A 27726-nucleotide genomic window follows, 5' to 3' on the forward strand; every position below is an offset into this window, starting at 1 on the left:
CATAGACACGTTGCACACTGACAAGTTAATGAATTGTTTTGTCTGCTAAAATAAAATAATTAGAAAGGATGACCCATGGAAAACTGAACAATAAAGTAAAAACAATTTGCCCATCCATAGTTCTACTCTGCTGATTTCTTTTTTGATGTTGGTTTGCTCTTTTGGTTTGTTACTTTTTTTGGTAAGGTTGACCTGAAATGTAGCTTCCAGTATTAAAAGAGAATCTGATACTCAGCTCAACCTGCTAAATTTATAATCCACCCCCTGCCAAAAACCTACTTCTCCCACTTCCCTTTCTAGCCTTAAGTATCCCTTTTCTCCATAAATGGCACCATTATCTGCCTGGCTACTCAAGCCAGAAATCTGGGAGTCACTCTTGACTGCTGTCTCTCCCTTTTCAGCAGCCTCATCCAAGCAACCACCAAGTTTTATTGATTCCACTTCTCAAGTATCCCACAGATCTCTCCACTTCCCTTCATTTTCATTCATTTTTTTGAGAACTCATTCATTCACAAATATTTATCGAGTCCTCCCTATTTGCAAGGGAGTGTTCTGGTGCCAATGTTACAGCTGCTAATAAATCTGACAGGTTCCTGCCTTTGTGGAATACTTCACTGTCTAGTAAAGGAGACATTTGGTAAAACAAATAATTACAAAGGAAATGTATAATCATAAATTCTAATAAATGCCATACCGGGGAAATACAAGGTACTGTGAGAGACTGTCCTGGGGCCCTAGTTTAGGCTGGGGTCAGGGAAGTACTCTCTCAGCAGGCACACCTAAGCTGAGACCACTGATCCCATCATCCCAAACTTGCATTATGCCAACAGCTTTCTAATTATTCTCTCTGCCTTCAATCTCGTCCATTCAATTCCTTTTCTGCTTTGTAGCCACGATGGTGACCCTTCCTCTGCTTAACATACTTCACTAATTTGCCATTGCTCTCCAGATAGAGGTTTAACATACCTTTTCTGAATGGACTCCTATCCAACTTTCTAGACTTATCTTACTTATCCTACCCTCCCCATCCAGATTCTATCACATATCATATTCAACCTTGTTGATTTAAAAAAAAAAAAATTGTGGACCTGCTAAGTTTTCTCTTGCATCTAGTATCTTACTCATGTGATCCACTCTGCCTACAATTCTTACTGCCCCTATTTTGCTGGACACTCCTCATTCTTGAGGCCTCAGATTAGCTGCTGTTTCCTTTAAAAACCTTCCTCTACTCCCTTCTCTCCCCACTCAGTCCAATGTCCTGGCTGAGGCCCCTATCATACCCTAAATGTCTCCCAGCAAACCCTTCTCATGCTTTCTTCATATTGCTGGTCTAGATGTCTGTTTTGCAGGCTGGATTAAAAACTCTACAAGGTCAAGACTCAATTCTAATTTGTACTCCATTGTATACCCAAAGCCTAGCACAGAGCCTGGCCAGAAGATGAGTCAATAAATATTTGAGGAACAAATCAAAGGAAGACAAGTCTAGATGATTTTACAGGGTAGCATTTGAATAACCTCTACACTCCTCCCCATAGTGTTGAATAGTTGTACATAATGTTTAAACGTACATATTGTCACATGTCATATACAAGATAATTAATAGGGACATAAAAAAGACATTTTGAGATGACTAAAATTATCCTACATATAAATTTAAACTTGATATTCATATCCAGTACTTGTGAAGGAAGGGCCATGGCTAGTTTCCGATATATGGCACATATGAATGAACAGTTCCATAAATGCTTCCTGTGCATTTGGGAGTGGTTGCATGTCCTTCAGGAGAAACCACAAGAGATCCCTGGCACATAAAGCAGAAGTGTCAGCCAGCTGCTCTGGGTCAGGGCAACGTACCTAACCTGAGTCTTTTAGGAATGGAAAATGCTTACACATTTCCTGCCCCATTCTATAAAATTCCATTTCCTAGTCCTTACTCTTCATGTCCTATTCCTGGAACATGAAGGTCTCTATGACATGTGCTTCCAGTCATGCCAATTTTATTTAAACTCCAGCCATACATCCCAAGCCATGCAAAAGAATATTGTATCCATGTCCCATAAAGGAAAAGACAAAAGAAAAAAAACAAGCAAGCAAGCAAGCAAGCTAGCTGGCGCAAGGCAAATATATATGCTTAGGCAGAGTTGAATCCATAGAAGCAAAGAGAAGCCTTGAATAGTATAAACAAAGTAATTTTCCCAATTAAACAAAAGTTGATTATTTTGCAATTTCCTGATAGCCCAAAGCTTATTATGCTGGTGATAGAAAGGATAGATATTTCTTGAAGTTTATCACACACATGAAAGGCAAGTGGTGCTTTGCACTTTAGATAAATTATTCGTGGATAAGAAGGAATTTTATTTTCTAAACACAGGACATTTCCTTAGGCTGCTCTCTTTCATGTTGCTTCATTGGGAGCTGCTTCATCTCTCAGAGGAAGCCGTGTCATCACTGAGAGCAGAGTAGCCACTAAGACAGCACCCATGGCTGGCGGAGAGCAAGCCGACATGGCCTTTATTCAGGCCATAAGCCTCGTGGCACAGACCTCTGAAAGAGCTTCCCAACTGGCCTCCTGGCCTCAAGTCTCTCTTCCTCCTATTCTGCTGTCATTGTCCTAAAGCCCCATTATAATCACGTCAAGACTTCAAAGATTTCTCATGGCCTGTGGCTGGAATCCCAATGCCATGGCATTCACTGACGGCCATATCTGCTGCCTCTTCCACCATGAACTCTGACCAAGAGACATGCCACCAATCACCCACAGTTGGCTTGAACACAGAGAGAACTCTGATGCTTTCAGAGCCCATCTCAAATGGCTCTACTGCTGGGAGGCCTTCCCCATAGCCCACTCTAACACATGCAGGGCCAGGAGCTAGAGGACAAATAAAGGTCGCCACACCACACACTAAAATGCTCAGCAACTATGCCTCTGCCTGACACATACACCTTTATAACAATCTAGGAGGCCTGCTTTGCATTTGGAATTTTGGGCCTGTATAGAGGGAACAGAGAGACATGACCCCTAGACCCCATTTCTTGCCCCTCTTTTCTCTTTCTGCCCCTGGCTTTGCCCTGCAAGGAGTCGCGCATGCATGTATGTGAATAGCCCAGCCCACATATGCAAGCTCATCTGGGATACCCTTCAGGCCTGTGGGGTCACACTGTCAGCATGGCCTGTCCTTGGGAGAACAGATCCAGGGACCAGGCCTGTTGAAGCCCTGGGAGCAGGAAGGAGATACACAGGAAAAGATTCCAAGGTTCCAGTTACCTGGACTACATTTAGTAGGTGAAGGAATGCATGGAAACTGGGGGAACACGGAGATGGGGGCCAGACCAGGATCCTCTAAAGTAAATAGCCCAGGGAAGGCACCTATCTCTGGCTTCTCCACTCCTTCCAGAGCAGAATTAATCACTGCCTTTTTTGTGCTCCCAAAGCATTATGCTGACAGGCTTAGCATCTTGTCATTGACCTGAAGTTTTGTCGATGCGTCTCATCACCCCAGGCCATGGGGACCTTGAGGGTAGGGCCTCTGAACACATAGAACCATAACTTAATTGGCAGCAAATGACACTTCAATTCTTATGCATAGAATAAAAGTTAGAGCTATTGTGTATGTGCACACGTGTGTACATGTGTGGTTATGTACTCCCTCTTAAATTAGTCCTCAGGCTCAATTTCTCTTCTAATTAACTTGGCCAGCATTAACAATCTATTAATCTCCAAAATTCTGTAATAACTGTCACTCTTCATTTGCTAATTACTCCTACCATACTGACAAAATATATATTCTTTTTTAAAAAATTTTTTTATTTATTCATTTGAGACACAGAGATAGAGAGAGAATATGAGCAGGGGGAGAAGCAGGCCCCCAGCTGAGCAGGGAGCCCAATGCGGGGCTCAATCCCAGGACCCTGGGATCATGACCTGAGCCGAAGGCAGACGCTTAACCATCTGAGCCACCCAGGTGCCCCCAAAATATATATTCTTAAAGCCATGCGTCTGCTCCAGAGACCATTGTAGAACAGTCTATATATTCCACCACTCCATCTTCTTAATGTTCTGCAAATGGCTTCTTATTTTAAATAAATACCAAAAGTGGCCTCTGAGTATTGTCAGCCAGATGATGCTGGGTTAGGTGCTGTAGGATTAGGTATGTGAATAGGAATGGTCTAAGCTGTTGAGAGAAAATCCAAGAAAATGACTCTCTCCTCTAGGGACCAGACCACAAAAGCAGTTCCTCTGGGTTTGGACATTAACCAACAGAGGGCTGACACTGCTATTTTCTGCCACTCATTCCTGTATGGTTGGGGTTAGAGGCCCAAGTCCTGGGGATAATAACAGATGGGCTCCTATGAGTTACTAAATTCTGTTTCTTTTGTTGGCTAGATTACAGCATGGTTTATGGCAGCCAAGAATACAGACTTAGCCCCAAAAGGCCACTTGGAAAATTGACCACCCAGCCTTTTCCTATAAATGGACCCTGAGGATTCTCTGGAGGTTCCAGCCTGAATCACTAGCCAGGAACTGCCTCCCTCCAGCTAGGAAGGATGGTTTCCTGAAAGAGGGATACCCAGAGGGCAGTGATGGAGGAAGGGGACCCACCTGCCTGGTCAGCCACAACATCCACCCCCACCCCTGCCCTGCTTCCTTTTTGCCCACTGTCTAATTAAGGAACGTGAGAGAGAGAAGGTGAATCCAGCATTTCTCTGGCTCACGGCCTGCACACCTCAGTAATCAAGTGTGAGCTCACAAAGAGCTGCGTGATAAGCCATAGGAGGCAGGTGCGGGCCTGCCTTAACATGATGGGGAGTGCTGATGGGAAACAAAGGTTTGGGTTGTTCCCTGCTATAACTTCTTCCCCCACTAGGGCCCTGGCACAGGTAGGGTCCATTCACATCACCATGGCTGTTTCTTAAACCCTTGCTTCTTCATTCTGGGATCCACACTCAGCACCCACAATTCTTTCACTCTCTCCTCCTCATTCAGTCCTCCCCATTCCTACTTCTCCTATCTAGCTCACCTTTCTGACTGCCATTGTCTATTGTGCCCTTTGGAACCCCCATCTGCTTCACAAGCCACAGCCTTACAGCCTCAATTTTTCAGGGCATTGAGGCCAAAAGTCTCAATGGCTAGAATTAGACTGGGTTTGTGATGTAGCCCAGCCTTATCTGTATGACTTTAGGAAAGTTACCTAACCAGTGACATCCCAGATTTTCTGTAAGTGGCAGTCTTAGGGAGGGCAATGTGACTGTAATGACCAGTGGGAGACACAGACATTGCCCATATGAAAATTGGAGGGGCTGGTAAAGACGAAGAGGGTGTGAAAAGCCACTTCACTGTCACTCCTTTGTACCACCACAGTTGTTACCCCTCCAAACTTTGACTTTTCTGTTTACCAAAGGAAAGATTGTTGTGGGGGAATAAGTGAGATAATGTTGTAAAACACCTACACAGTGTCCGGAACTTGACATTAGTTCAACCACTATTAGTGCCCCTTGTTTACCCTCCTCTGCTTCCTCTAACCAGCTGGGAACACTATAGGAGTAACTTGGAGAGGTTCCAGACCACCACATTGAAGTGAACAGCACAATAAAGAGTTTCAAATGACTTTTTTGGTTTCCCAGTGCATATAAAAGTTATGTTTATACTCTACTGTAGTCTATTAAGTGTGCAATAGCATTATGTCTAAAAAATGTATATACCTTAGCTAAAATACATTATTGTTAAAAAATGCTAATCATCATCTGAGCTTTCAATGAGTTCTAATCTTTTTGCTGGCAGAGGGTCTTGTCTTTATGTTGATGGCTACTGACTGATCAGGATGATGGCTGCTGAAGGTTGGGGTCCTGTGGCAATATCTTAAAATAAGACAGCAATGAAATCTGCCACATTGATGGACTCTTCCTTTCACAAATGATTTCTCTGTAGCAGGCAATACTATTTGATAGCATTTTACCCACAGTAGAACTGCTTTCAAAATTGGAGTCAATCCTCTCCAACCCTGCTGCTGCTTTATCAACTAAGTTTATGTAAGATCCTAAATCCTTTGTTATCATTTCAACAATCTCCACAACGTCTTCACTGGGAGTAGATTCCAGCTCAAGAAACCACTTTTTTCACTCCTCCAAAAGAAGCAAGTCTTCATATCTTAAAATTTTATCATGAAGTTGTAGCAATTCAGTCCCAACTTCAGGTTCCACTTTTAATTCTAGTTCTCATGCTATTTCTGCCGTATCTGCAGTTACTTCCTCCAGTGAAGTTGTGGTCCCCTCAAAGTCATCCACAAAGATTGGAATCAACTTCTTCCAAACTCGTTCATGTTGATATTTTGACCTCTCCCCATGAACCATGAATGTTCTTACTGATGTCTAGAATGGTAACTCCTTTCCAGAAGGTTTTCAGTTTACTTTGCCCAGAGCCATCAGAGGAATCACTATCTCTGGCAGCTACAGTCTTATGAAATGTATTTCTTAAGTAATGCTTCAAAGTTCAAATCACTCATTGATCCATTGGCTGCAGGATGGATGTTGTGTTAGCAGGCATGAAAACATTAATTTCACTGTGCATGTCCATCGGAGCTCTTGGGTGACCAGGTGAATTGTCAATGAGCAGTCATATTTTGAAAGGAATCTCTCTCTCTCCCCTGCTCTCTCTCACTTTTTCTGAGCTGTAAGTCTCAACAGTGGGCTTAAAATATTTAGTAAACCATGTTGTGAACAGATGTGCTGTCAACAAGGCTTTGTTGTTCCATTTCTAGAACACAGGCAGAGTGGATTCAGCATAATTCCTAAGGGCTCTAGGATTTTCAAAATGGTCAGTGAGCATTGGCTTTAACTTAAAGTCACCGGTTGCATCAACCCCTAACAAAAGAGAAGCCTGTCCTTTGAAGTTTTAAAGCCAAGCATTGATTACTCTTCTCTAGCAATGAAATTCCTAGATGGCATCTTCTTCTAAGAGAAGGCTGTTTTATTAACACTGAAAATCTGTTGTTTAGTGTAGTCACCTTCATGAATTTTCTTAGCATGATCTTCTGCATAACTTGCTACAGCTTCAACATCAAACTTTTCTTCTGCAGCTCCTCACCTCTTTCATCTTTTGAAGAACTGAAGAGAGTTTAGAGCTTTGATCTGGATTAGGCTTTGGTTTAAGAAAATGTCAGGCTGGTTTGATCACTTATCCAGACCACTCACACTTTCTCCACAACAGCAATAAAGCTGTTTTGCTTTCTTATCACTCATGTGTTCAATGGAGTAGCACTTTTAATTTTCTTCAAGAACTTTTCCTTTACATTTATAACTTAGCCAAGAGGCCAATATTTGGCACAAGAGGCCTAACTTTTGACCCATCTCGGATTTTGACATGCCTTCCTCACTAAGCTTAATCAAGTCTAGTTTTTTATTTAAAGTGAGAGAGCTACTTTTCCTCCTTTCACTTGAACTCTTGGAGGTTTTTCTAGGGTTCTAAGGTGGTCTAATGTCAATTGTGTTGTGTCTCAGGGAATAGGGGGGCCCTGGGAGAGGGAGACAGATGGGGAATGGAGGATCAATGGGGCAGCCAAAACACACACACTTACCTATTAAGTTTGCCATCTTATATAGGTGCAGTTTGGGGTACCCCAAAACAATTACAGTAGTATCATTAAAGATCACTGATCATGGATCACCATAACAAATATAATAATAATGAAAATGTTCGAATTACTGCGAGAATTATGAAAATGTGACACAGAGACACAAAGTAAGCAAATGCTATTGGGAAAATAGTGTCCATAGCATTGCTTGATGCAGGGTGGCCACAAACCTTTAATTTGTAAAAAACACAGTATTTGCAAAGCGCAGTGAAGTGAAGCACAATAAAACAAGGTATGCCTGGCTGCTTGCTTATTTCCCCAGGCCAAGGAGAGAGAAGGGGGTTGGGATTCAGAGTCCTGGACTTGTCACCTACTTCTTACTACCTGTGTGATAGGGGCAAGTTAACCTCCCAGAATACCCATTTTGAGTGGTGAAAAACAGAGAAAAAAATAACGCATCTTAGAGTTATTGGTAAGAGTAAATTAAATTGGTAGGATTAGATGCTAAAAAAAAGAAGTCCTTTATGAATGAGAAAGTCCTCTGCAAAATTAGGCACTAATACTAAGAAATATCCATGAAGTGACTTCTGTGTGCCAGATATTATGCAAGGCATCAGGGACACAGTGGTGAACAAGGTGGTCTTCACGTCTCCAGCATTTGCATCACAGCCAAGGTGGCCCAGAGAGAGAGACCAGTAGAGACAGATTCATTACAATGTGAAATTTGCTATGGCAGAGATGGCGGGGAAGGAAGGAGTCAGAGAAGAGTCCTGCCAAGAAACTGATATCTAAGTAGTTGTCTAAGGACTAGGAATAGTCAGCGCAGGAAGAGTGGTAGTGGTGAGGGAAGAACATTCTAGGTGAAGAACATAGCATATATGTATAAAAACTCAGTGCACTGAGAGAAGAGTGTCCATCTATGGTGTTTAGGACCGTATAATTGTTCAAGGTGTTAGAGTTAAAGAGACCCTGTGAGAACAGACAGTGGTCAGGGGCCTGATTATGAATGTCCTTTCCTGAGTCTCTCAGCCACAGAGGGGCTGTAACCAGGTGTCTGATGGGACCTCTTTGAATGCCACACGTGGTGCCACCCTCACTCTTGGACTCCATCTTTTTAGGTGGGGAGACCCCCAAGTCTTCTCCCTCCCCCTTCCTATAAGTGAGCCTCCTGTTGGTTTCATTTACCTTTATGTCCAGCCTTAGCCCATGGGAAATTAATTGAATTAATTTACTCTCCCTAGATTCCCCTTGAATTTTTATTGAACCTGCCTTTCCAAAAACTATGTTTTGCTCTTGCTTACAGGCTGCAGATAAAATGGCATGCCAGCTGCCTCCTTTATGAAACCAAGTTTGGCCTTTTGGTCACCCCTCCCTATCCCCCATATCATCTGGTCCCCGGGCTCTATCTGTGGTAGGCAGAATAATGACTCCCCAAAGATGTATATACACCCTAATCCCCAGAACCCATGATGATGTTGCCTTGCGTGGCAAAAGGGACTTTGCAGGTATAATTAAGTTAAGGTCTTGAGATGGAGAGATAGTCCTGGATCATCTGGGTGACACCAAGGTGATTACATGGGCCCTTAGAAGGGTGGGGGGAGGCTCAGAGTCAGAGATGTGATGAGAAAAGCAGAGGTCAGAGGGAGGCAGGACAGGAGCTGAGCGGGGCAGACAGCCTCCAGAAGCTGGACAAGGGCAAGGAAACAGATTTCTCCCCAGTGCCTCCAGAAGGAGTGCAGCCCTGCTGACCCATTTGGGACTTCTGATCTCGAGAACTGGAGGATAATAAATTGTGCTGTCTTAAACCAAGTTTATGGTCATTTGTTTCAGCAGGGATGGGAAACAAGTACCTCACCTCTCCTGTGCCCTTCACTCTGAGCCTCCGCTTGGGTGATCCAGTGATCCCCCAACTCTACTCCTTGCCCAAACTCTACTATGGTCTTGCTCTAACTTTCTGTCCTTAATTCTTTCCCAAATGGATTCTTCCACTTACGCTCTGGTATTCATTCTCACTTTCTCTAGCTCCTGATTCCAGCTAGTACTTTGTTCCACATCTTCAATCTCTTCATTGTTCCTGGGTTTTATTTTATTTTATTTTTAATTTTTAGGCATAGATTGGTTTATTTTTACATCTTTTTACATGATTTAGACATCACAAAATCTTTGCAAGGCATATCAAGAAGGTGATTATTCTTATATTATGGATGAAGAAAATGAGAAATGTGGAGATTCAAGAGCTAGGAATTTAAATAAACAACTTCAGAACAAGCTAAAATGGATAAAAGCAAAACTGTCCTCCTTGAAGCCTTGCCAATCTCCAACCCAAGCCAGGAGTCCAGTGCATCTTGGTACCTTAACCAACATTCACTGAGGGCCTAGGATCTGGCAGCTCCTACTACATGCTTTTGCTTCCCCTCCTTTATGAATGTATTGGGATTTTGAGCACAGTTAAATAAAAAGACCCAAGTGCCCCACTAGTGAAAAGGGTCAATAGTTGTGAGGTTCAATTTGTATGTGGTTAGCAGAAGTAATTGGGAAAGATCAAGGCATTCCAAAGGATTTATTTTAGTTCTCCTTACTTCCTCTAAACTTCTACACTCGTGCAGTCAGTTCCTAACCTTCCCTCCACACACAATCCATAATAGATGATCACCACTCCTCACCCCACCCACCCAGGCAATGCCCTGGCGAGTCCCCAGTTGCCAAATCTAAGTTCAGTTCCCCTCTCCAGGCTTCTTTACTTCTCTAGATCTTGATCCTGTTGAGGCACTTTACACCCTTTGGAGACTGCAACATCTTTTCCCTGGTTCTCCATGGTCTCCAATCTGGTCTCTTCTGGTCATTTATTCATTTCTGAATTCAACAACTTTTTATTGAAATCCTACTGTGTGTGCAGCACTATGCTAGGGAGTGCATGTAAATATGCAGACACAGGTCCCTCAAGGAGTTTAGAGTGCACTGGGAAAGACAGTCATGCAAAAATAATGACAATATATTGCTCTAAGAGCAAAAGCAAAAATGCACACCAGGTAACATAGATGTCCCCAGTCCTCATCCCAACCTCCTACCTAGCTACTCAAAGTGTGGTCTGAAGCAGCAGGAAAAGCATCACCTGAGAACTTGGAAAAGGGCAGAATCCAGGGCCCCTTCCCAGAGCTACTGAATTGGAAGTCTCTAGGGATAGGGCCCAAGTCTATGCTCCAATGTCCAGGACTCCCAGCCCTGTCCCCATCTCCTCAAGGCCCTTTGCCCCTCTGTTCCACCTGGACCAAAACTCCCATTCTTCAAGGTTAGCCTTGATGCCACTCCCATTGTGAATCTTCATGTTACGTATTTCTCCCTAAGGCAAAAATCATTGCCCCTCCTTCTGTTTATACCATCCGCAGAATATTTATCACCCTGTTTTATTCTGTTTGGTTTTGTGAATGTTTACTGAGTGCTATCAGATACTATGCCAAGGTCTGGGATACAGAAGAAAAGAAGAAATCGTTCCTTACCACCAGGCATTTGTAGCCTATTGTGGTTAGTCATGCATATGACCATTCTTGCCTGCTTTTCTTTGAACAATTTGAACGTTGACTTCAAATGTTCCATTATTCACCTTAATGTTCACTCAGGAAATGAAACAGAGTTGCAATCATAATTGATAAAACCTTGGGTTGACCTTTAATCTTCACTTGTGCACATGTTTGGGTACCTTCCATAATCCATTTCTACTTTCCCCCTCCTGTCAGTCTTTAGACTCTATCTGAATATCTTTAGCGGTCAGCAGAAGCACCAGGGGTACATTGTGTGTCCTAAACAGAGAATATCAGGACTTTTGTTTGGATGTTGGTGGGGTGGGGAGAGGAGGTAGAAGCATGGTGCCTAGAGAGCCCCTTGGACCTGTATGGAATCCACAAGGAGAAAGCCTGCTGAAAATGGAAGCCAAAAATCAGAAATCAAATCTGAGAAATAGAGAATAGGAAAACTATTCTGTTTGTATTATTTGACTCCTGGATCAACCACCTCATCAGAAGGTATTTTTCCCCATTCCATTAGCTAATAAATTCCTTTTATCATTTAAACCAGCATGGGTTGGGTATTCTGTGACTGATCATCACAATCATCCTAATTATTACAATTTTGTATTTGATTCCAAAAAACCAACAACTAACTTGCTATCTAGAAAACGAGCCTTTGTTTGCTCTCACTCCAGGCTGACTTCCCCATGTGCAGGTCATTTCCTTGGCCCTCTCTGAGAAACCACAGATTCCTGGGACTGCATGGCCACACTCAACTTCAATTCAAGCTTTTCTGCCATAGTGACAGGTTTTACCTTTGTTCTGTTTTTAGTACTGTGCCTGTTATGGTTAATTTTATGTGTCAACTTCACTGGGTCATCAAGTACCCACACATTTGCTTGAACATTATTCTGTATGTGTTTGTGAGAGTGTTTCCAGAGGAGACTGGCATTTAAATTGGTAGAATGAGTAAAGCAGATTGCCCTTCCCAATATGGTTGGGCTTCCTTGAAACTGCTGAGGGCCTGAATATGAGGGGTTGGGTTGAGCTGGGACATTGGTCCTCTCCTGCCCTTGGACTGCGACTTACACCATCAGCCATCTGGTTCTGAAGCTTTCAGACTTGGCCCAATGCTCACACCATTGATTCTCCCGCTCCTCAGGCCTTTGGACACAGACTGGAACTACACCACTCATTCTCTTGGGTCCTCAGCTTACAAATGGTGTATGGCAGGACTCCTCAGTCTCATAGTTGCATAAGCCAATTCCAGTTGCTCATGATATATGTGTCCTATTGGTTCTGTTTCTCTGGGGAACCATAACACAGTACCCAACCTCTGCCATCACCTCCTCACTTTCACGGTTCTAGAAAAAGTGAATGAGGGCTTTCATTTAAAGATGGGTGTGTTGGGCGCAGGAGGGAGGAAATCTGGAGCATACATCCCGTCCTCATACCCAGAAACATGCCCGGTTGTGTGGACCATCAAATATGTGATGTGCTTTTGCTTTTTACCTCTGGTTGCTTTCTCTTCACGGCTACATGCAAAAGCCGGAGAAGATGGTACTGTTCTGGTTGTTCTAGCTGAGACATCAAGGCCAGGAGTTCTGTCAGGTGTCTGTTGATTGGCTGAGGCTGCTTTTCATACACAGCGGGCAACACCCTCAACAACATGGCGTTGCCTGTTGAGGGAACAATACCGGGATTGATGAGTATTAGCTCACAGGCAGTAGAAACACATTTATTATCAACGCAATAATCTTTGCGCTTATTCATTAAATAGTGTGGAGTGATGGCCAAGTCCTCCGCTAAAAATAACACAGCATCTTATTCTGAAAAATCACTAAAGCATGACTTAAATGGGTTCCGTAAAAGGGAATGTTTTATTTATTTATTTATTATCTAATTAAAAAGTTTTCCAGAGTAATGCAACATGGGGAAAGAGGAAAATTTGACAGTAACCAGACCACACCCTTAAGAAGGAAACAATTTTGATAAAGAATTCCTGACGAGAAACAACATTTGGATGCTGTTTAAATGAAAACTAAGCAGTGCCATAAGGATAAACCTGAACTGAAGAAAGTGCAGAGGAATGTATTCACGTTCCTGAGAGATACAGAGGCATGATTTAGACAACTGACATATGGCAACGCTGCCTTATTTTTATGAATAGTTAGAAAAGTAGCAATGCAAATTTAAATCCCCAATTTCTGTACTATTTCAACAGAAGTTTAGACTCAGCTTGTTTGTCACACATGATTTGCCTCAAAGACATGTATGGACAACTGGATTTAAAATGGCAAAATCTCAAAAAAAAGATATTGCATAAGTTACAGGGACTTATCTGCAAACAACATATGGGAAACATCTGCTTATCACTTTAGTATGGATTTTTTCTTAAAATCCTCTCAAGTACTTAAATGTCCCAGGAGAACTGGTTTCTAGGGATTTCTTGAAGAAAATTTTTTTTGGTGTCTATTTACTTTAAATTTGGCTTTGTATATAGAAGAAAGACACAGAAGGAATCAAATAGGCAGCAGAGATTACACATATATAGACCTTTCTCAAACAGAAGGGAGATGTCCATATATAAAGGACATTTAGATATGAGAATAGGACGAAAGGCTATCATTTTCAGAATATCAGTGACTAAAATTAATAGAAGGGTGATTCTGGATCAAATTAAATGTATACGGATGATGATAAATAATGAGAATTGCTTTTCCCACATGCGGTTCATAGAATTAGTCTCCAGCAGATTTTGGTCATATGCCCATAGAGTGCAAAGTATTAGAAATATTCAGGGTTTGTTTTTTTTTTAAATGTTGTGTCCATACACAACACATTGCTTTATTTTGTTTGTTTTCTGTCTCTTTTAACCAAGAGCTTTTCCTTAAAAATCAAGAATTTTAAATGTAATGCCCAGCCAGTCTGTACAGGGTACAACAGATCCTAGAACTTAATTATGTAGACATAGTGATCAATCTCTAAAGAATTTCATGATAAATAACACTCTCTTTGGAATTGAAGACAGGAAACTGGTGTAAGGCTTTTGGTACAATACTCATTAAACACCCTGAGAGCCTTGAAGGGAAAGACTCCAGATTAGTCATTTTCAGCTGACTTGAATTTCGGTCAAATGATGCAAAAATAAATGTGTAAAAATTTTTTTCTAAGTTAGAAACTGATGAAGACACTTTGATGTAGAAATCCTATAAATTCAGAGAAAAAAGAGAAATCCTATAAATTCCATTTATAAACTAATATTTTTTTAAATTATGGAATATTTGAAACCATTAGACAAATGAGGCAATAATATAAAGAATAGGGTTGTGCCCACCAGCCAGCTTTGTCAAAACAACCTCGTGCCAAAATCGCTTCCTATCCCACTCATTCATTTCCTTTTCTCCCCAAGGGCAACCACCATCCTAAAGTTGGTATTCCATCATCTTCATGAATGTTTTTACATTTTGCTTGCATGTGTATCTACCAACAAACATTTTATAGTGTTGTTTTGCATGCATTAAAATTTTGTATCAATAGTACTCATACTGTACAAATCTCTTTGCAACATTTAATTTTTTTACATTCAACATTGTGCTGAAGTTTTAGCTCCAAGAAGCTCTCCTTCACTTATTCTCACAGCTATATGGTATTCTATTGTATAAATAGGCAACAATTTATTCATATACTCTATGGTTGAAAGACATTACCATGATGATGATGAAGATGATGATGATGATGCTTTTTACCAATAGTGCTGCAATTTTTATACTTATTTCTTTGTTCATAAATGGGAGATCTTCCCTAGGGTACTGCCTCTGAGCTTAGTGTGCTTAGAAATCACCCGGGTATCTTGTTAAACCATAGATATTGATTCAGCAGGGCTTGAGAATCTGCATTTCTAACAAGCTCTCAGGTGTTGCTGATGGTCCCTGGACCACATAATTAAGTAGCAAAGCAGAGGCTATGTCCCTGGGAGTTAAGTTTCTAGATCTTCCAAAATTTCTTTGCAGTGTGGTTATATTAGTTTTCTATAGCTGCTGTAAGAAATTACCAAAAACGTAGTGGCCCAAAATAACACAACTTCTCACCTTATATTTCTATAGTTCAGAAGTCTTCTGTGAGTCTCACTGGGCTAAAATCCAGGCATTGGAAGGGCTGAGCTCCTTCTGGGAGGTTGCAGAAGGGAATTGGTTTCCTTGACTTTTCTAGTTTCTAGAGACCTTCATCATTCCTTGGAGTTCCCTTCCTCCATCTTCAAAGTCAGCAACAGAGCGAGCACCTCTCTGACTCTGCTGCTATCATCATATCTCTTCCTCTGATTCTCCCTTCTGACTCTCTCTTCCACTTTTAAAGAACCCTTGTGAATACACTGGGCCCATGTGTATCATCTAGGATTATCTCCATATTATATGTAGCAACCTTAATTGCATTTTCAATGCAATGAAACATAACATGTCCACGGGTTGTGGGGATGAAGACGTGATCATTTGGGGGGCATTATTCTGCCTACCATCATGATTATAATGATCTACACACCCACCAGCAGCATGAGTGTTTCTGTTGCTCCTATCTTTGCCAACATTTGGTTTTGACAGACGTCGGTTATTGCCAGTCTGGTGGAGTGTGGCATGGTATCTCATTTTTTTTGTTGTTGTTTTCATCTTCATTTCCTTAACTGCTTGTGCAGTTAAGCGCCCTTTTAATATGTTTACAGGTCATTTCCCCTTCCACGATTTGACCATTTGTATCCTTTGCCTATTTTCAATTGGGATGTTTGTGTTTTCTTCTTGATTTGTAGAAGCTATTTATTTATTCTAGACACTAGTTTTTTTTAATCACGTCTAAAGTTGCAATGTCAATATAGTTGATTTTTAAAATTTCTTTATAGTTTATAATTTTTTGTCATTGAGATAGCTTTCTCTACCCTAGGTTCACAAAAATTTTCTCCTAAAAGCATTATGGTTTTGTTTTTCATATTTGTCTTTAATCCATCTGGAATTTACTTTCGTACATGAGGATTTTTTGTGTGTATATAAACAATTGTCCTAGCATTTATCAAGTTGTCAGTTGCTTCCCTTCTGATTTTTTAATACCTTTTTCACGTATAAGGTTTCTCATATGTGTGGGTCTGTTTCTGGATATTTATCATACCTTTACCAATTATACATTTTGTTAATTATAATAACTTTATAATAAATCATTATATCTCATGGGGCAAATTATCTCCAACTTCAAATTCCTCTTGGTTCCTTTATATAAATTTTTTTAAAAGATTTTATTTATTTATATGACAGAGAGAGACACAGTGAGAGAGGGAACACAAGCAGGGGGAGTGGGAGAGGGAGAAGCAGGCCTCCCGCTGAGCAGGGAGCCCAATGCAGGGTTCGATCCCAGGACCCTGGGATCATGACCTAAGCCGAAGGCAGACGCTTAACGACTGAGCCACCCAGGCACCCCCCTTTATATAAATTTTACCATTAGTTTGTCAACTTCCTTGAAAAACGAGGTTATTTCCCCCCCCATACTGAATGTACAGACTAATTTGGGATAATTGACATCTTTGTGAAATTGAGTCTTCCCATCCAAAAATATATGTCCTTCCATCTATGCAGGGTTTTAAAAAATGTTTTTCAATAACGTTTTGTGATATTAGCTGTGTTTTTTTTTCAGTTAATCCTATTTTTTTTATTTTATTATGTTATGTTAATCACCATACATTACATCATTAGTTTTTGATGTAGTGTTCCATGATTCATTGTTTGCATATAACACCCAGTGCTCCATTCAATACATGCCCTCTTTAATACCCATTCCAGGCTAACCCATCCCCTCACCCCCCTTTCTCAGAGTCCATAGTCTCTCATGGTTCATCTCCCCCTCCAATTTCCCCCCTTCATTTTTCCCTTCCTACTACCTTTTTTTTTTTTTTTTAACATATAATGTATTATTTGTTTCAGAGGTACAGGTCTGTGATTCAACTATCTTACACAATTCACAGCACTCACCATAGCACATACCCTACCCAATGTCTATCACCCAGCCACCCACGCCTCCCACCCTCCACCACTCCAGCAACCCTCAGTTTGTTTCCTGAGATTAAGAATTCCTCATATATCAGTGAGATCATATGATACATGTCTTTCTCTGATTGACTTATTTCGCTCAGCATAATATCCTCCAGTTCCATCCACGTCATTGCAAATGGCAAGATTTCATTCCTTTTGATGGTTGCATAATATTCCATTGTATATATATACCACATCTTCTTTATCCATAGAGCTACCATACGACCCACAATTGCACTACTGGGTATTTACCCCAAAGATACAAATGTAGGGATCCAAACGGGTACATGCACCCCGATGTTTATAGCAGCAATGTCCACAATAGCCCAACTATGGAAGAGCCAAGATGTCCATCGATATTAGCTGTGTCTTATGTATCTCTTAATTAAATTGATTCCTAGGTATCTCATTTTTGTTGTTGCTATTGTAAATAGAAACTATAAAAATGTATTATCAATTGTCTGCTGGTATTAAGAAAGCAACTGATGTTTATGTTGATCTTTCAGCCAGCAAAACTTGCTCAATTCTCTTATTAACAATCTGTCTTCAGAGTCTCTTAGATTTTCTGTATATAGGTAATCAACTCATAATAATTGATGATAGCTTTGTTTCTTTTTTTCTGTTCTTATATCTTATGCTTCTTTTTTTTGTCCTACTTTACTAGCTAGAACCTCCAATACTTCAATGAACAGAACCAGTGTCCAAGGTATCCTTTTGTTTCTCCTATTTTTAAGAAGTAAGTTTCTAAGGACTCATCATTATGTATATATAGATTTCTATCAATTTTGGTATTTCTGTTTTATTAGTTTAAGTTTCTGTTTCCTAGTTTGGACATAAATGTTGCATTTTATTAAATGATTTTCTGCATCCATTGACATGATGATTTCTCCTTTAAATTGTTAATGTAGTAAGTTAATAGATAATTCTAATGTTTAACCAATCTTGCAGTCTTGGAATAAACTCAACTTGGTTATAATGTATTTTTATGCATATATTACTAAGTTTGTTTGGCTAATATTTTATTTAGAGCTTTTGCATCTATGTTCTTGAGTGAGGTTGGCCTTCTTTTCTTGTACTGTCCTTGTCTCTTTTTAGTATCATAGTTACTACACATGTAGAAAGTATTTAGCACATTCCTGCACACTTTATTCTCAGAAGCAGTTTGTATAAGATGAGGTTTAGGGGTGCCTGGGTGGCTCAGTCGTTAACCGTCTGCCTTCAGCTCAGGTCATGATCCCGGGGTCCTGGGATCGAGCCCCACATAGGGCTCCCTGCTCAGCGGGAAGCCTGCTTCTCCCTCTCCCACTCCCCCTACTTGTGTTCCCTCTCTCGCTGTGTCTCTCTCTGTCAAGTAAATAAAATCTTAAAAAAAAAAAAAAAAAGGTGAGGTTTATATGTTCCTTGAATGTTTGGTAGAACTTGCTTATCAAACTTTCTGGATAATGCTCCATATATTTCATTATTTCAAAATTTATGTAGTTTAAGTTTTTGTACCCTTCAGCAGTTTTTTTCTTTTTTTTTTTTGAATTTGAAACTGTTACTAAATAATTCTAAATAAAGTGTTTATCATATTTTATCCCCTTTTCCCTTAAAGTTACTTCCAACTGATACAACTATAGCTATCCTAGCTTTTTTGAATTGCACGTGTTTGGTATATTCTCTCCCTGCTCTTTTCAAGTTTTTTACTTTAGATATTTCTAGATTTTTATGTTTTATGTGTGGCTCTTGTAAGTGACCTATAGCTGGGATTTTAAAAATATTCCTACTTGACATCTTATGTTTCTTAACTGGAAAGTTTGCTTTATTAATAGTTATGATGATTATTGGTATATTTGGATCTATCTTTACATTGTGTTGTGTTTTGTATTCATCTTGCTTTGTCTATGTTTGTTTCCCCTTCTTTACTGCTTTCTATTGAAAAAGGTTTGTTTGTTTAATTCTATTTCTTCTATTTGAACATTCTATTTCCTTTTGGTTTTCATGGCTGTCTTTAAAAAGATAAACATTCTGGAACTAACGAAGCAAAATTAATTTCTCTATCATCTTCCTGAACAATGAAAGGACTTGAGAATACTGTACTGAACTTAAAGAGTACATTTTGGGTGATTTTCTCAGATCCTTCTTCCAGTTCTTTAATATTCTCTTCATCTTTGCCTATTTGCCATTTAACCCATTCCTTGAGGTTTTAAAAATTTCAATTAATTTTTTTTATTTGTACAAGTTACATATGTTCCTTAAAAAAATCTGCCTAGTCTTTCTCTTTTGACAATGTCTTTTTCTTTGTTCATGTTTCCAACTCCTTGTGGGTCTAAAATAATTTTAAACACACTTATTTTCTAGCTCCTAGCTGGTACTTTAAATATATGAAGTTCTCGGGAGAGGGGTACCTAATCCTTTTTTTGTATCTGCTGATTCTCATTTGTAGTGGGTTGTTTCCTCATACGTTTAAATATTTTTATTGTGAATTTGTTTTTACTGTGGCAGGTAGTATACATTTGAATATTGAACATGTGTGTGAGGGCGGACCCATCATCACAAACTTAGGGACCCTGCAGAGTTCAGTCAAAGAGAGACATGCTTACTTCTCATTTATTTGTGTTAGGAGAGAGGGTGGGGCTATATCCACTGAAATGCAATATGTAACTCTCTGAGGGTCTGGCTTTAGGTGAGGCTCTTACTTCCAACTCCTAATCCGGCCTAAGCTTTGCTCCCACATGGTCATTAACACTTGGTTGTTACAGAACTGGTAACCCTTACTTCCCTCTATGTCCCTCCAGGGGAGCCCTAGCATCAGCTCTCAGGCTTACAAGTTTGGTTTTGGTTCCCCCCTCTACGTTGGCCCCTGGATACTTCCCTACTTTATTGGTAGTTCATTTGTACATTTAAGGTTATTATTATAATGTATGCATTTCTAGGTGTTTTGTGCAGACGAGTTTTGAAGGAAGCAAAAATCCCTAAATTTACTTTAAAAACATAATCTTTGACTCTACACCTAGTGAAATAATGCAATTTCCGAATAATACCAGTTTATGAAAAGAAACATTCCTAAAATCAGCTTATTCCTCTCCCCTAGCAATTTCTTAATTTAGACTTACCAGTTTTGCTTTGTTGTCTGTCATTTTAAAAATGTGTGTTTATAAAAGTATAGTTGCAACTCCAGAAGGATTAAAGATGGAATAACTAGGAATGGACTTGGCTTCTAGAGCAATCAAAATTCTTACTCTAAGTTGGTTTATCTTGGAATCAGGGGAGTAACTTTCACAACTTAGACCTCTAAAACTGTGTACAAAGGAAAAGTGGGGTAAGTTTTCTATACATAAAGGACTGTGGAACTTGTAAAGGCACCACACAAAATGCTGCAACCATGATCTTGCTTCCATGCCTCTACGCCTGCTGACTTATTTCTCCCCCTACCTCCCCTGCCCTCCCTTTCATCCCTCAGTGCTACCAATTCAAGTTACAACAGCTAATCCTCAGGGGGACAGTCTTAGCCCAGTTTCCCCACCTCTTTCCCCTCTGACCCTCCTCCAATTAATCTGACTGCAGTGTAAAACTTTGCGGTCTATTATTGTGCAACGTTCACGTTTCCCTCACCCTCCCACCCAGCCCCCTCCCCTCCAAATTTAGGGGAACTCCCGTTACCGCAGTGCCACCGGCATTACTCATTCATCTCCATTCAGGCTTCCCCCAGCATTTATTAAGTGCTCTGGGCTCTTGCCTCTCTCACTCTCACTCTCCTCTGCTCAAACACCGCTCACTTGAGCTCGTCTCGCCTCGGCCCCTCGGGCCAGCTGTGGGAGGTGGCAGAAGAAAGAACTTTGTCTTTCTCCAGCAATGCATCTCCCTGTGATTCTGTTTTGCGCTCTCTGGTCTGCGGTGTCGGCGGAGACCTCAGATGATTATGAACTCATGTATGTGAATTTGGACAACGAAATAGACAATGGACTCCATCCCACGGAGGACCGTAAGTTCTTTTTAACTGTTTCTCTGCTAACCCTAACTACATATGCACCTCTTTGGGTCCAAATATTATACATACACTTTGTAGCCAAGGAAATGTGCTAAACATCATAGTTTGTTTTGCAAAAGAACGAAGCACTTTAGGAAAGGGGGAGGTTTCAAAAAGTTATTTCTGTCACAGATACATAACGGCTTGAACCGCATGAAATCGCCGGTATTTGCCTGTTTTGAGCCTCACGAACGGCAATTTCACAGAGTTCCACGTAATATATATCTGCATGAACGGTTCCTGTCATTGTCGAGATACTCACACGCTGTTTTTCCGAGGTGTCCTTAAAGGGAAGGGGGTGCTGGGGATAGGCAGCAACTTGGGACCACCGAGGGAGGTCACCTTTGTACAAAGCGCACCCAAGGAAGGCCTGGGCGGATCAGTAACGTGTGTGTCCCTCGCTCTAGCCACGCCGTGTGACTGCCGTCGGGAGCACACCGAGTGGGACAAGCTCTTCATCATGCTGGAGGACTCGCAGATGAGAGAGGGCATGCTGCTGCAGGCCACCGACGACGTCCTCCGGGGCGAGCTGCAGAGGCTGCGGGCGGAGCTGGGCCGCCTGGCGGGCAGCCTGGGGAGGCCGTGCGCGGCGCCCGGCCCCGCGGAGGCCCGGCTGGCCCCGGCGCTGGACGAGCTGCTGCAGGCGAGCCGCGACGCAGGCCGCAGGCTGGCGCGCTTGGAGAGCGCCGGGACGCCGCGCCCGGAGGAGGCGGGGCGCGCCCTGGGCGCCGTCCTCGAGGAGCTGCGGCGGACGCGAGCCGATCTCCGCGCCGTGCAGGGCTGGGCTGCCGGGCGCTGGCTGCCCGCAGGTAAGGACGCCGGGCGGAGCGGCCCCCGCCCCCCACTATCCCCCCCAGCACCCCCCCTGCGTCTTTGTCCTCGGAACGCGCGTGGCGGGAAGCCTGGTGGCAGCCCTCTAGGGGCAGCTTCATTGGAGACACACACGCCTCTGCTTCTCCATGGACGCTAACAGGGCTCACACACACACCATACAAGGCGCAAAAACTGGCTTTAAAAGGTATTCTCCAGCCCCGAGGAGCCCAGAAGAGAGCTATAGACATAAACATCACAGTCTTGAAAATAGACATCAGGGGCCCCTGACTGACACCTGATCCGACCAGGCGGTGCGGGAGCTCTGTTGGCCGGTTATAACCGTGACCTCTCTAGCTGCCTGGCTTCCCTCCGTTAGGGATTTCCACTTCTTCGAATTTTAGCTTGTCTCTCTCTTTAGGGGAGCTCTGGTTCCCCGCGCTATTTCAGAGCCCAGCCTAATTTTTAGGGACACGTTCCTATCCCTGGGCCGGCCCCTCATCCCCGCTGGTTCTGGCTGGAGACTTGAGACCGAACCTCATCTCCTGAAGGCTTAGTGGAATTCCTGAGGGGTCCCCCAGGCCCTGGGGTCTGTGGAATTAGCCCGCTAGAGGGGAGCTCTGAGTATGTGAGGTTTGGGATAAACCTGCTGGGCGGGATCCACAGTGAAATGGTCTGATGTAGAAGAAAATTGGTAACCCCCCTCCCCAGGGATTTAGGGGGTCAGGACCAAACAGGAGAGAGGCGGTTCAAACCAGATACAACTTGTTGAAGTCCCCTGTGACATGAATGAATCTCCAAACACACATGGGCCCGAAATAATACATTTGAAAGAATACATTTGAATAATACATTTGAAAGACAGTTAAACGAAATGAGACGATTTGGAGCCAAATAACCCTCCTTTATAAATCAAAATTTCTAAGAGGTAGTAGTGCAAAAATCTTTTGTGGGTTATATTAGAAAATCAGTGACTTAGTTAGAAAATATAACTTACACTGTTCCTGAGAATCTCATGAACAGAAAACATTACAAACAGTGCCATCCCTCTTTATATTTACAATAAAGCAAATCATCTCTTGGGGTAGGAGGAAGAATCATAAGAATGTGTGAGAGCATGTTTCATTTAAAATTACAGAAACCATACCGGAGTATCAGCCTTTCCTAAATATTTGAGGACTGTTTATCAGTGCTGAGCATATTTTCTTGAATATTCACTACGGTTTCAGAGACTGAAAAAGCATAAAATCAAATATACAATAGATCCTCAATGTGAGTGACAAAGAGACAAATTATAATTCTGTGGCTATTTTAATGGATGAAATTGTCTTGTCTTTGGCAAACCATGAGAAATGATAGTACATATAGTGTACCCCCAAAAGTGAAGGATTAACGCTAATTTTCACTTTCACCTCTGTATACTGGTTAGAGCAGAGAGGGATGTATTTCTGAGTTCTAAAATGTTAATTTCTTATTTTATATATATATATATTTTACCCACATGGTTTGATTTCTCCTTTCTTGGTTTCCTGCCAGCTTGGTTCCTAAGGGATTCCTAATTATTCTGTTGTCAGCCTCCTAAGAACCTGGTTTTAATTTTGTTTGGTCTTTGATAATATAATCAGAAAAACCTATTAGTTAAAAGCCATTTCATGAGAGAGTTTCTGACATTTCTGACATTTTAAAGAGATATCAAGAGCCTCAATCACTGGTCCCCACCAAAAAAGCCACAAAAAAACCTGTGAACACGAAAATTCCAACTCCATGAATTCACGTAGCCAGTGTAGCCTGCAGGGGAAGCTGGGTCTCTGAGAGGCAATCAAAGAATGCTTTGGAATGCAGTCCTGACTGCCTGGGTTTATTTAAACAGGAAGTCAGTTCATTGAACTGCAGTAGGCCCCCTCTGGAACACTACTTTACTGGGACATTCAGAGACTATCTCAAATGGTCGTGCATATGGTGATCTTTTGTTCCGTGATCTTTGTTTGATTTAATTAACACAACTAGGAAAAAAAAAAATGTATCTACCAATTTCATTTGAAACAAGAATGCGTCATTAAGAATGAATCTTAAAAGTCTTCAAAAATTCAAATGATTCAGTGAAAAAGTGAATACCAAAATGTGACAGGACCAATTTGTGCTTTGGTATTGTAGTTACTTTTATACGATTTTCTGAATCTCAGTATTTCTTCGACTATTTCTAGGTCCACATCTGTTTAATTTTTTAGGACAGAGCCTAGCCCTCAATCACTTGCAGGCATTTAGCTTAGTTTAACACACTGCATGGATGCTTGGTGCCTGCAAGTTCCTATATTCACGTTAGTCGTTAAAGGCTCTGGAAGCTTGCTTGTCAGAGCTATTTTATGATAAATCTTTAATTTGTTATAAAGTGAATACCTAGCCCTCATTTAGATTTTTTTTTTTAAATTCTTTTTCTGGTCTCTTATAAACATATGAAGTTATCACAAAGGAGAGCTCACCTATGAAAGGTTTTAGCACATTTCCCAGAGACACCTAGAAGGCCTTCATTTCAGCATCTCTAGCTCCCTGACCAAACATGTGACCTGGAGATGAACTGAGGTAGGAGTTTACTATGCGCCCACCCTGGTGTCTGAATGTCTCCTTCTAAGTGCTCTTTAGCAGAAATATGTTCTCCACCAGGCCCCTTGGAAGAGTTCACTCTTCCTTAAAGGTTTTCTATTGCTGCCTAAATAGTAATTATAAGCATGTGGACAGAATAAGAGTTTTTGAGAATAGCCTTGGTCTACACAGTTCTTCTGGAGTACTACATACTTCCTGCTTACAGACTCATAGACTATTAGAAGGAGAATGGAAGGGGCTTTTATAGATAACAGGAAAGCCTGGAGAAATTATGGGGCTCATCAAAAACTGCATGCTTGCTAATAGTAAAACAAACTGAATTCCATCTCTCCTAGCCAAATGGAGGGGTTCTTTTCCCATTAAGAGGCAATGCAGTGTTTTAGTTAAGGGTGTGGTCTCTGCAGCCACAGTGCCCAAGTTCAAACCCCCAGTTTTACCACTTACCAGCTAGCAAGCAGAACCAAGTTACTTAGTGCTCTATGCCTCAGTTCTCTCATCTGTAGAATGGGAATATTAAGACTATCTCTTAGGGTTGATAAGTAGGAATAAAATGATACAGTGATGAGAATAATATCTGGTACACAGTGAATACCCAATAAGAGTGAGTCATCATTATTATACATTGTTGCCTTTTAAAGGTAGTTTTCTACAAACTTTGCAAAGCTAACAAATATATGCTGGGTTTATTTAAACAGGAAATCAGTTCATTTAAAATTATAGAAACAGTTATCAGTCTTTCCTAAATATTTGAGGACCATTTATCAGTGCTGAGCATATTTTCTTGAATATTCACTACGGTTTCGGAGACTGAAAAAGCATAAAATCAAATATACAATAGATCCTCAATGTGAGTGACAAAGAGACAAATTATAATTCTGTGGACAGCAACAATATGACTGTCCTAGAGTTTCATTTAAAAACGTATGTTGATAATGGGTAAATGGGTGAGCTAGGTCCATTGAATTTCATAGGCTGGTTGGTTTGTTTTTTTATTCTGGAAGTTTGGTGAAGTCAAGAAGAGGGAAACAAGTCTGGCTCTAAGTTCTTGGAAATTAACAGCGTCATTGTTTGAAGTTAACGCGTAGTGATTCAACATTTTTATATATATAAAAAAGTAGTAACAGAAAATAAACTACTTGTGAGGGAAAGTAATGGTTAAAATAGGTTTCCATTATTTTCTGAGTTTGGACAATTTGGCTACTCTGCATGCCTCCTTCACTTAGATGCTTCATTGAGTAAGCCTGACAATTGACTTTCTTTATTCCCGTTTTCTTTGTGCTACCGAGATCACACTTGAAGCTCCTCAAGTCATAATGTGATACAGCACATAATTTTCAGTTGTGGTCGTTAAAGTGCCTATGCTAAAATACGTAAATGCTGGAATCATCTCTGAATGAATTTATATTTTCTCTCACATCCTTCTCACTTTCTTGCTCCTCTAGGTTGTGAAATAGCAATTTTATTCCCAATGCGTTCCAAGAAGATTTTTGGAAGCGTACATCCAGTGACACCAATGAAGCTTGAGTCTTTTAGTGCCTGCCTTTGGGTCAAAGCCACAGATGTATTAAACAAAACCATCCTGTTTTCCTATGGCACAAAGAGAAATCCATATGAGATCCAGCTGTACTTCAGCTATCAGTCCATAGTGTTTGTGGTGGGTGGAGTGGAGAACAAACTGATTGCCAATACTGTGATTTCCCTGGGAAAGTGGACCCATCTGTGCAGCACCTGGAATTCTGAGAGAGGACGCACGTCCTTGTGGGTAAACGGTGAGCTGATGGCAACCACTGTCGAGATGGCCACAGGTCACATTGTTCCCGAGGGAGGAATCCTGCAGATTGGCCAAGAAAAGAACGGCTGCTGTGTGGGTGGTGGCTTTGATGAAACCCTAGCCTTTTCTGGAAGACTCACAGCCTTCAATATCTGGGATCGCGTTCTCAGCAATGAAGAGATAAGAGAGACTGGCGGAGCAGAGTCTTGTCACATCCGGGGAAATATTGTTGGGTGGGGAGTCACAGAGATTCAGCCACACGGAGGAGCTCAGTATGTTTCATAAATGTTGTGAAACTCTACTTGAAGCCAAAGAAAGAAACTCACATTTTAAACATATGCCAGTTGGGACAGTCTAAAAACCTCAGTGCATATTAAGAACACTTGAGACTAATGAAGGGGAGAGTTGAGATCAATATTTATCTTGGCAAAATACCGAATAAACAGTTGAAGAGAAAACATTGGAGAATGCTTTTCCGGATATTGTTACTAGATTTTATGCCATGGTGCTTTGAGATTAATGCTGTGTGTTTGTCAGATAGACTCTCAAATAATTAAAAAGGACTATTGTTGAACAGAAGGACAATTGTTTTACTTTGGTTAATTTTGTTTTGGCCAGAGATGACTTTTACATTGGAAGAAAAATAAAATAACATTTGCTGTCCATTGTTCATTGCTATTCGTATGTACCTTATTATTAAAAAATGATGATAAAACATATTTATACTACAATGTGACTTAACAAATGCAAATGTAGTTTATGTGTTATAATCGAATGTCACTTTTTTGAGAAGATAGTTATATAAGTTATATTGTAAAATGGTTTTGTATTAATTTTATTAAGACTATTTTTGTAAAGCTCTACTGTAAATAAAATATTTTATAAAACTACCCCATGTCATCTAATTATAAATTTAAAAGATGTTTTGGAGCAAATCTACACTCAAAGTAGGAACTAGTTTTCAGATACTAATTATTGTGTAAATAGTAATAGTTAATATTGTTAGAAATAAACTGTAGAGTTGTTTTAAACTTTCGCTTCCTATAAATGATGAGCAAGAAATTTGATCTTGGCTAAGTCAATTCATCTCTCTGGGTTTTAGTTTTCTCAACTGAGAAATCAAGGAATTGAGGAAATATTGATCTCTAAGTCCCAATTTGATGTTTCTATGATCATATACAATGTTCTGTCGTATGTAACACAGAATCAAACTATCAGAGTTCCCCAAATATACATGAAGAGGACTGTTCCTTAGGGAGATCTAAGAATCTGGAAAAACAGTGACTCCTGCCCTTAAAACATACCCCATTCTCTTACTCATGCCTGAAGGAGAAGGCAGTCAAGGTCCTTCACCCTGCAGATGGGGAGGTACCTCTCAACCACACTAGTGTTCTCC

At 41.0% G+C, this 27726-nt stretch overlaps 2 protein-coding genes across 2 annotated transcripts in view; one reads left to right on the forward strand and one right to left on the reverse strand.

The window, feature by feature from the left end:
- VEPH1 (ventricular zone expressed PH domain containing 1) overlaps positions 1 to 27726 on the reverse strand; it is a 208579-nt gene that overhangs the window by 137278 nt on the left and 43575 nt on the right. Inside the window, exon 5 of the mRNA XM_081828481.1 lies at positions 12584 to 12750. Coding sequence (XP_081684607.1) covers positions 12584 to 12750 — 167 coding nt within the window. The remainder of the gene's footprint in view (positions 1 to 12583; positions 12751 to 27726) is intronic.
- PTX3 (pentraxin 3) lies at positions 20792 to 27220 on the forward strand. The gene is made up of 3 exons (XM_081828492.1): positions 20792 to 21103; positions 21556 to 21957; positions 26002 to 27220. The coding sequence occupies exons 1-3, from the start codon at positions 20974 to 20976 to the stop codon at positions 26613 to 26615; spliced, it is 1146 nt and encodes a 381-aa protein (XP_081684618.1). The 5' UTR covers positions 20792 to 20973; the 3' UTR covers positions 26616 to 27220.

Source organism: Leptonychotes weddellii, chromosome 1 (genome assembly GCF_054177405.1).
Source record: "Leptonychotes weddellii isolate Sample4059 chromosome 1, ASM5417740v2, whole genome shotgun sequence".
Taxonomy (NCBI): domain Eukaryota; kingdom Metazoa; phylum Chordata; class Mammalia; order Carnivora; family Phocidae; genus Leptonychotes; species Leptonychotes weddellii.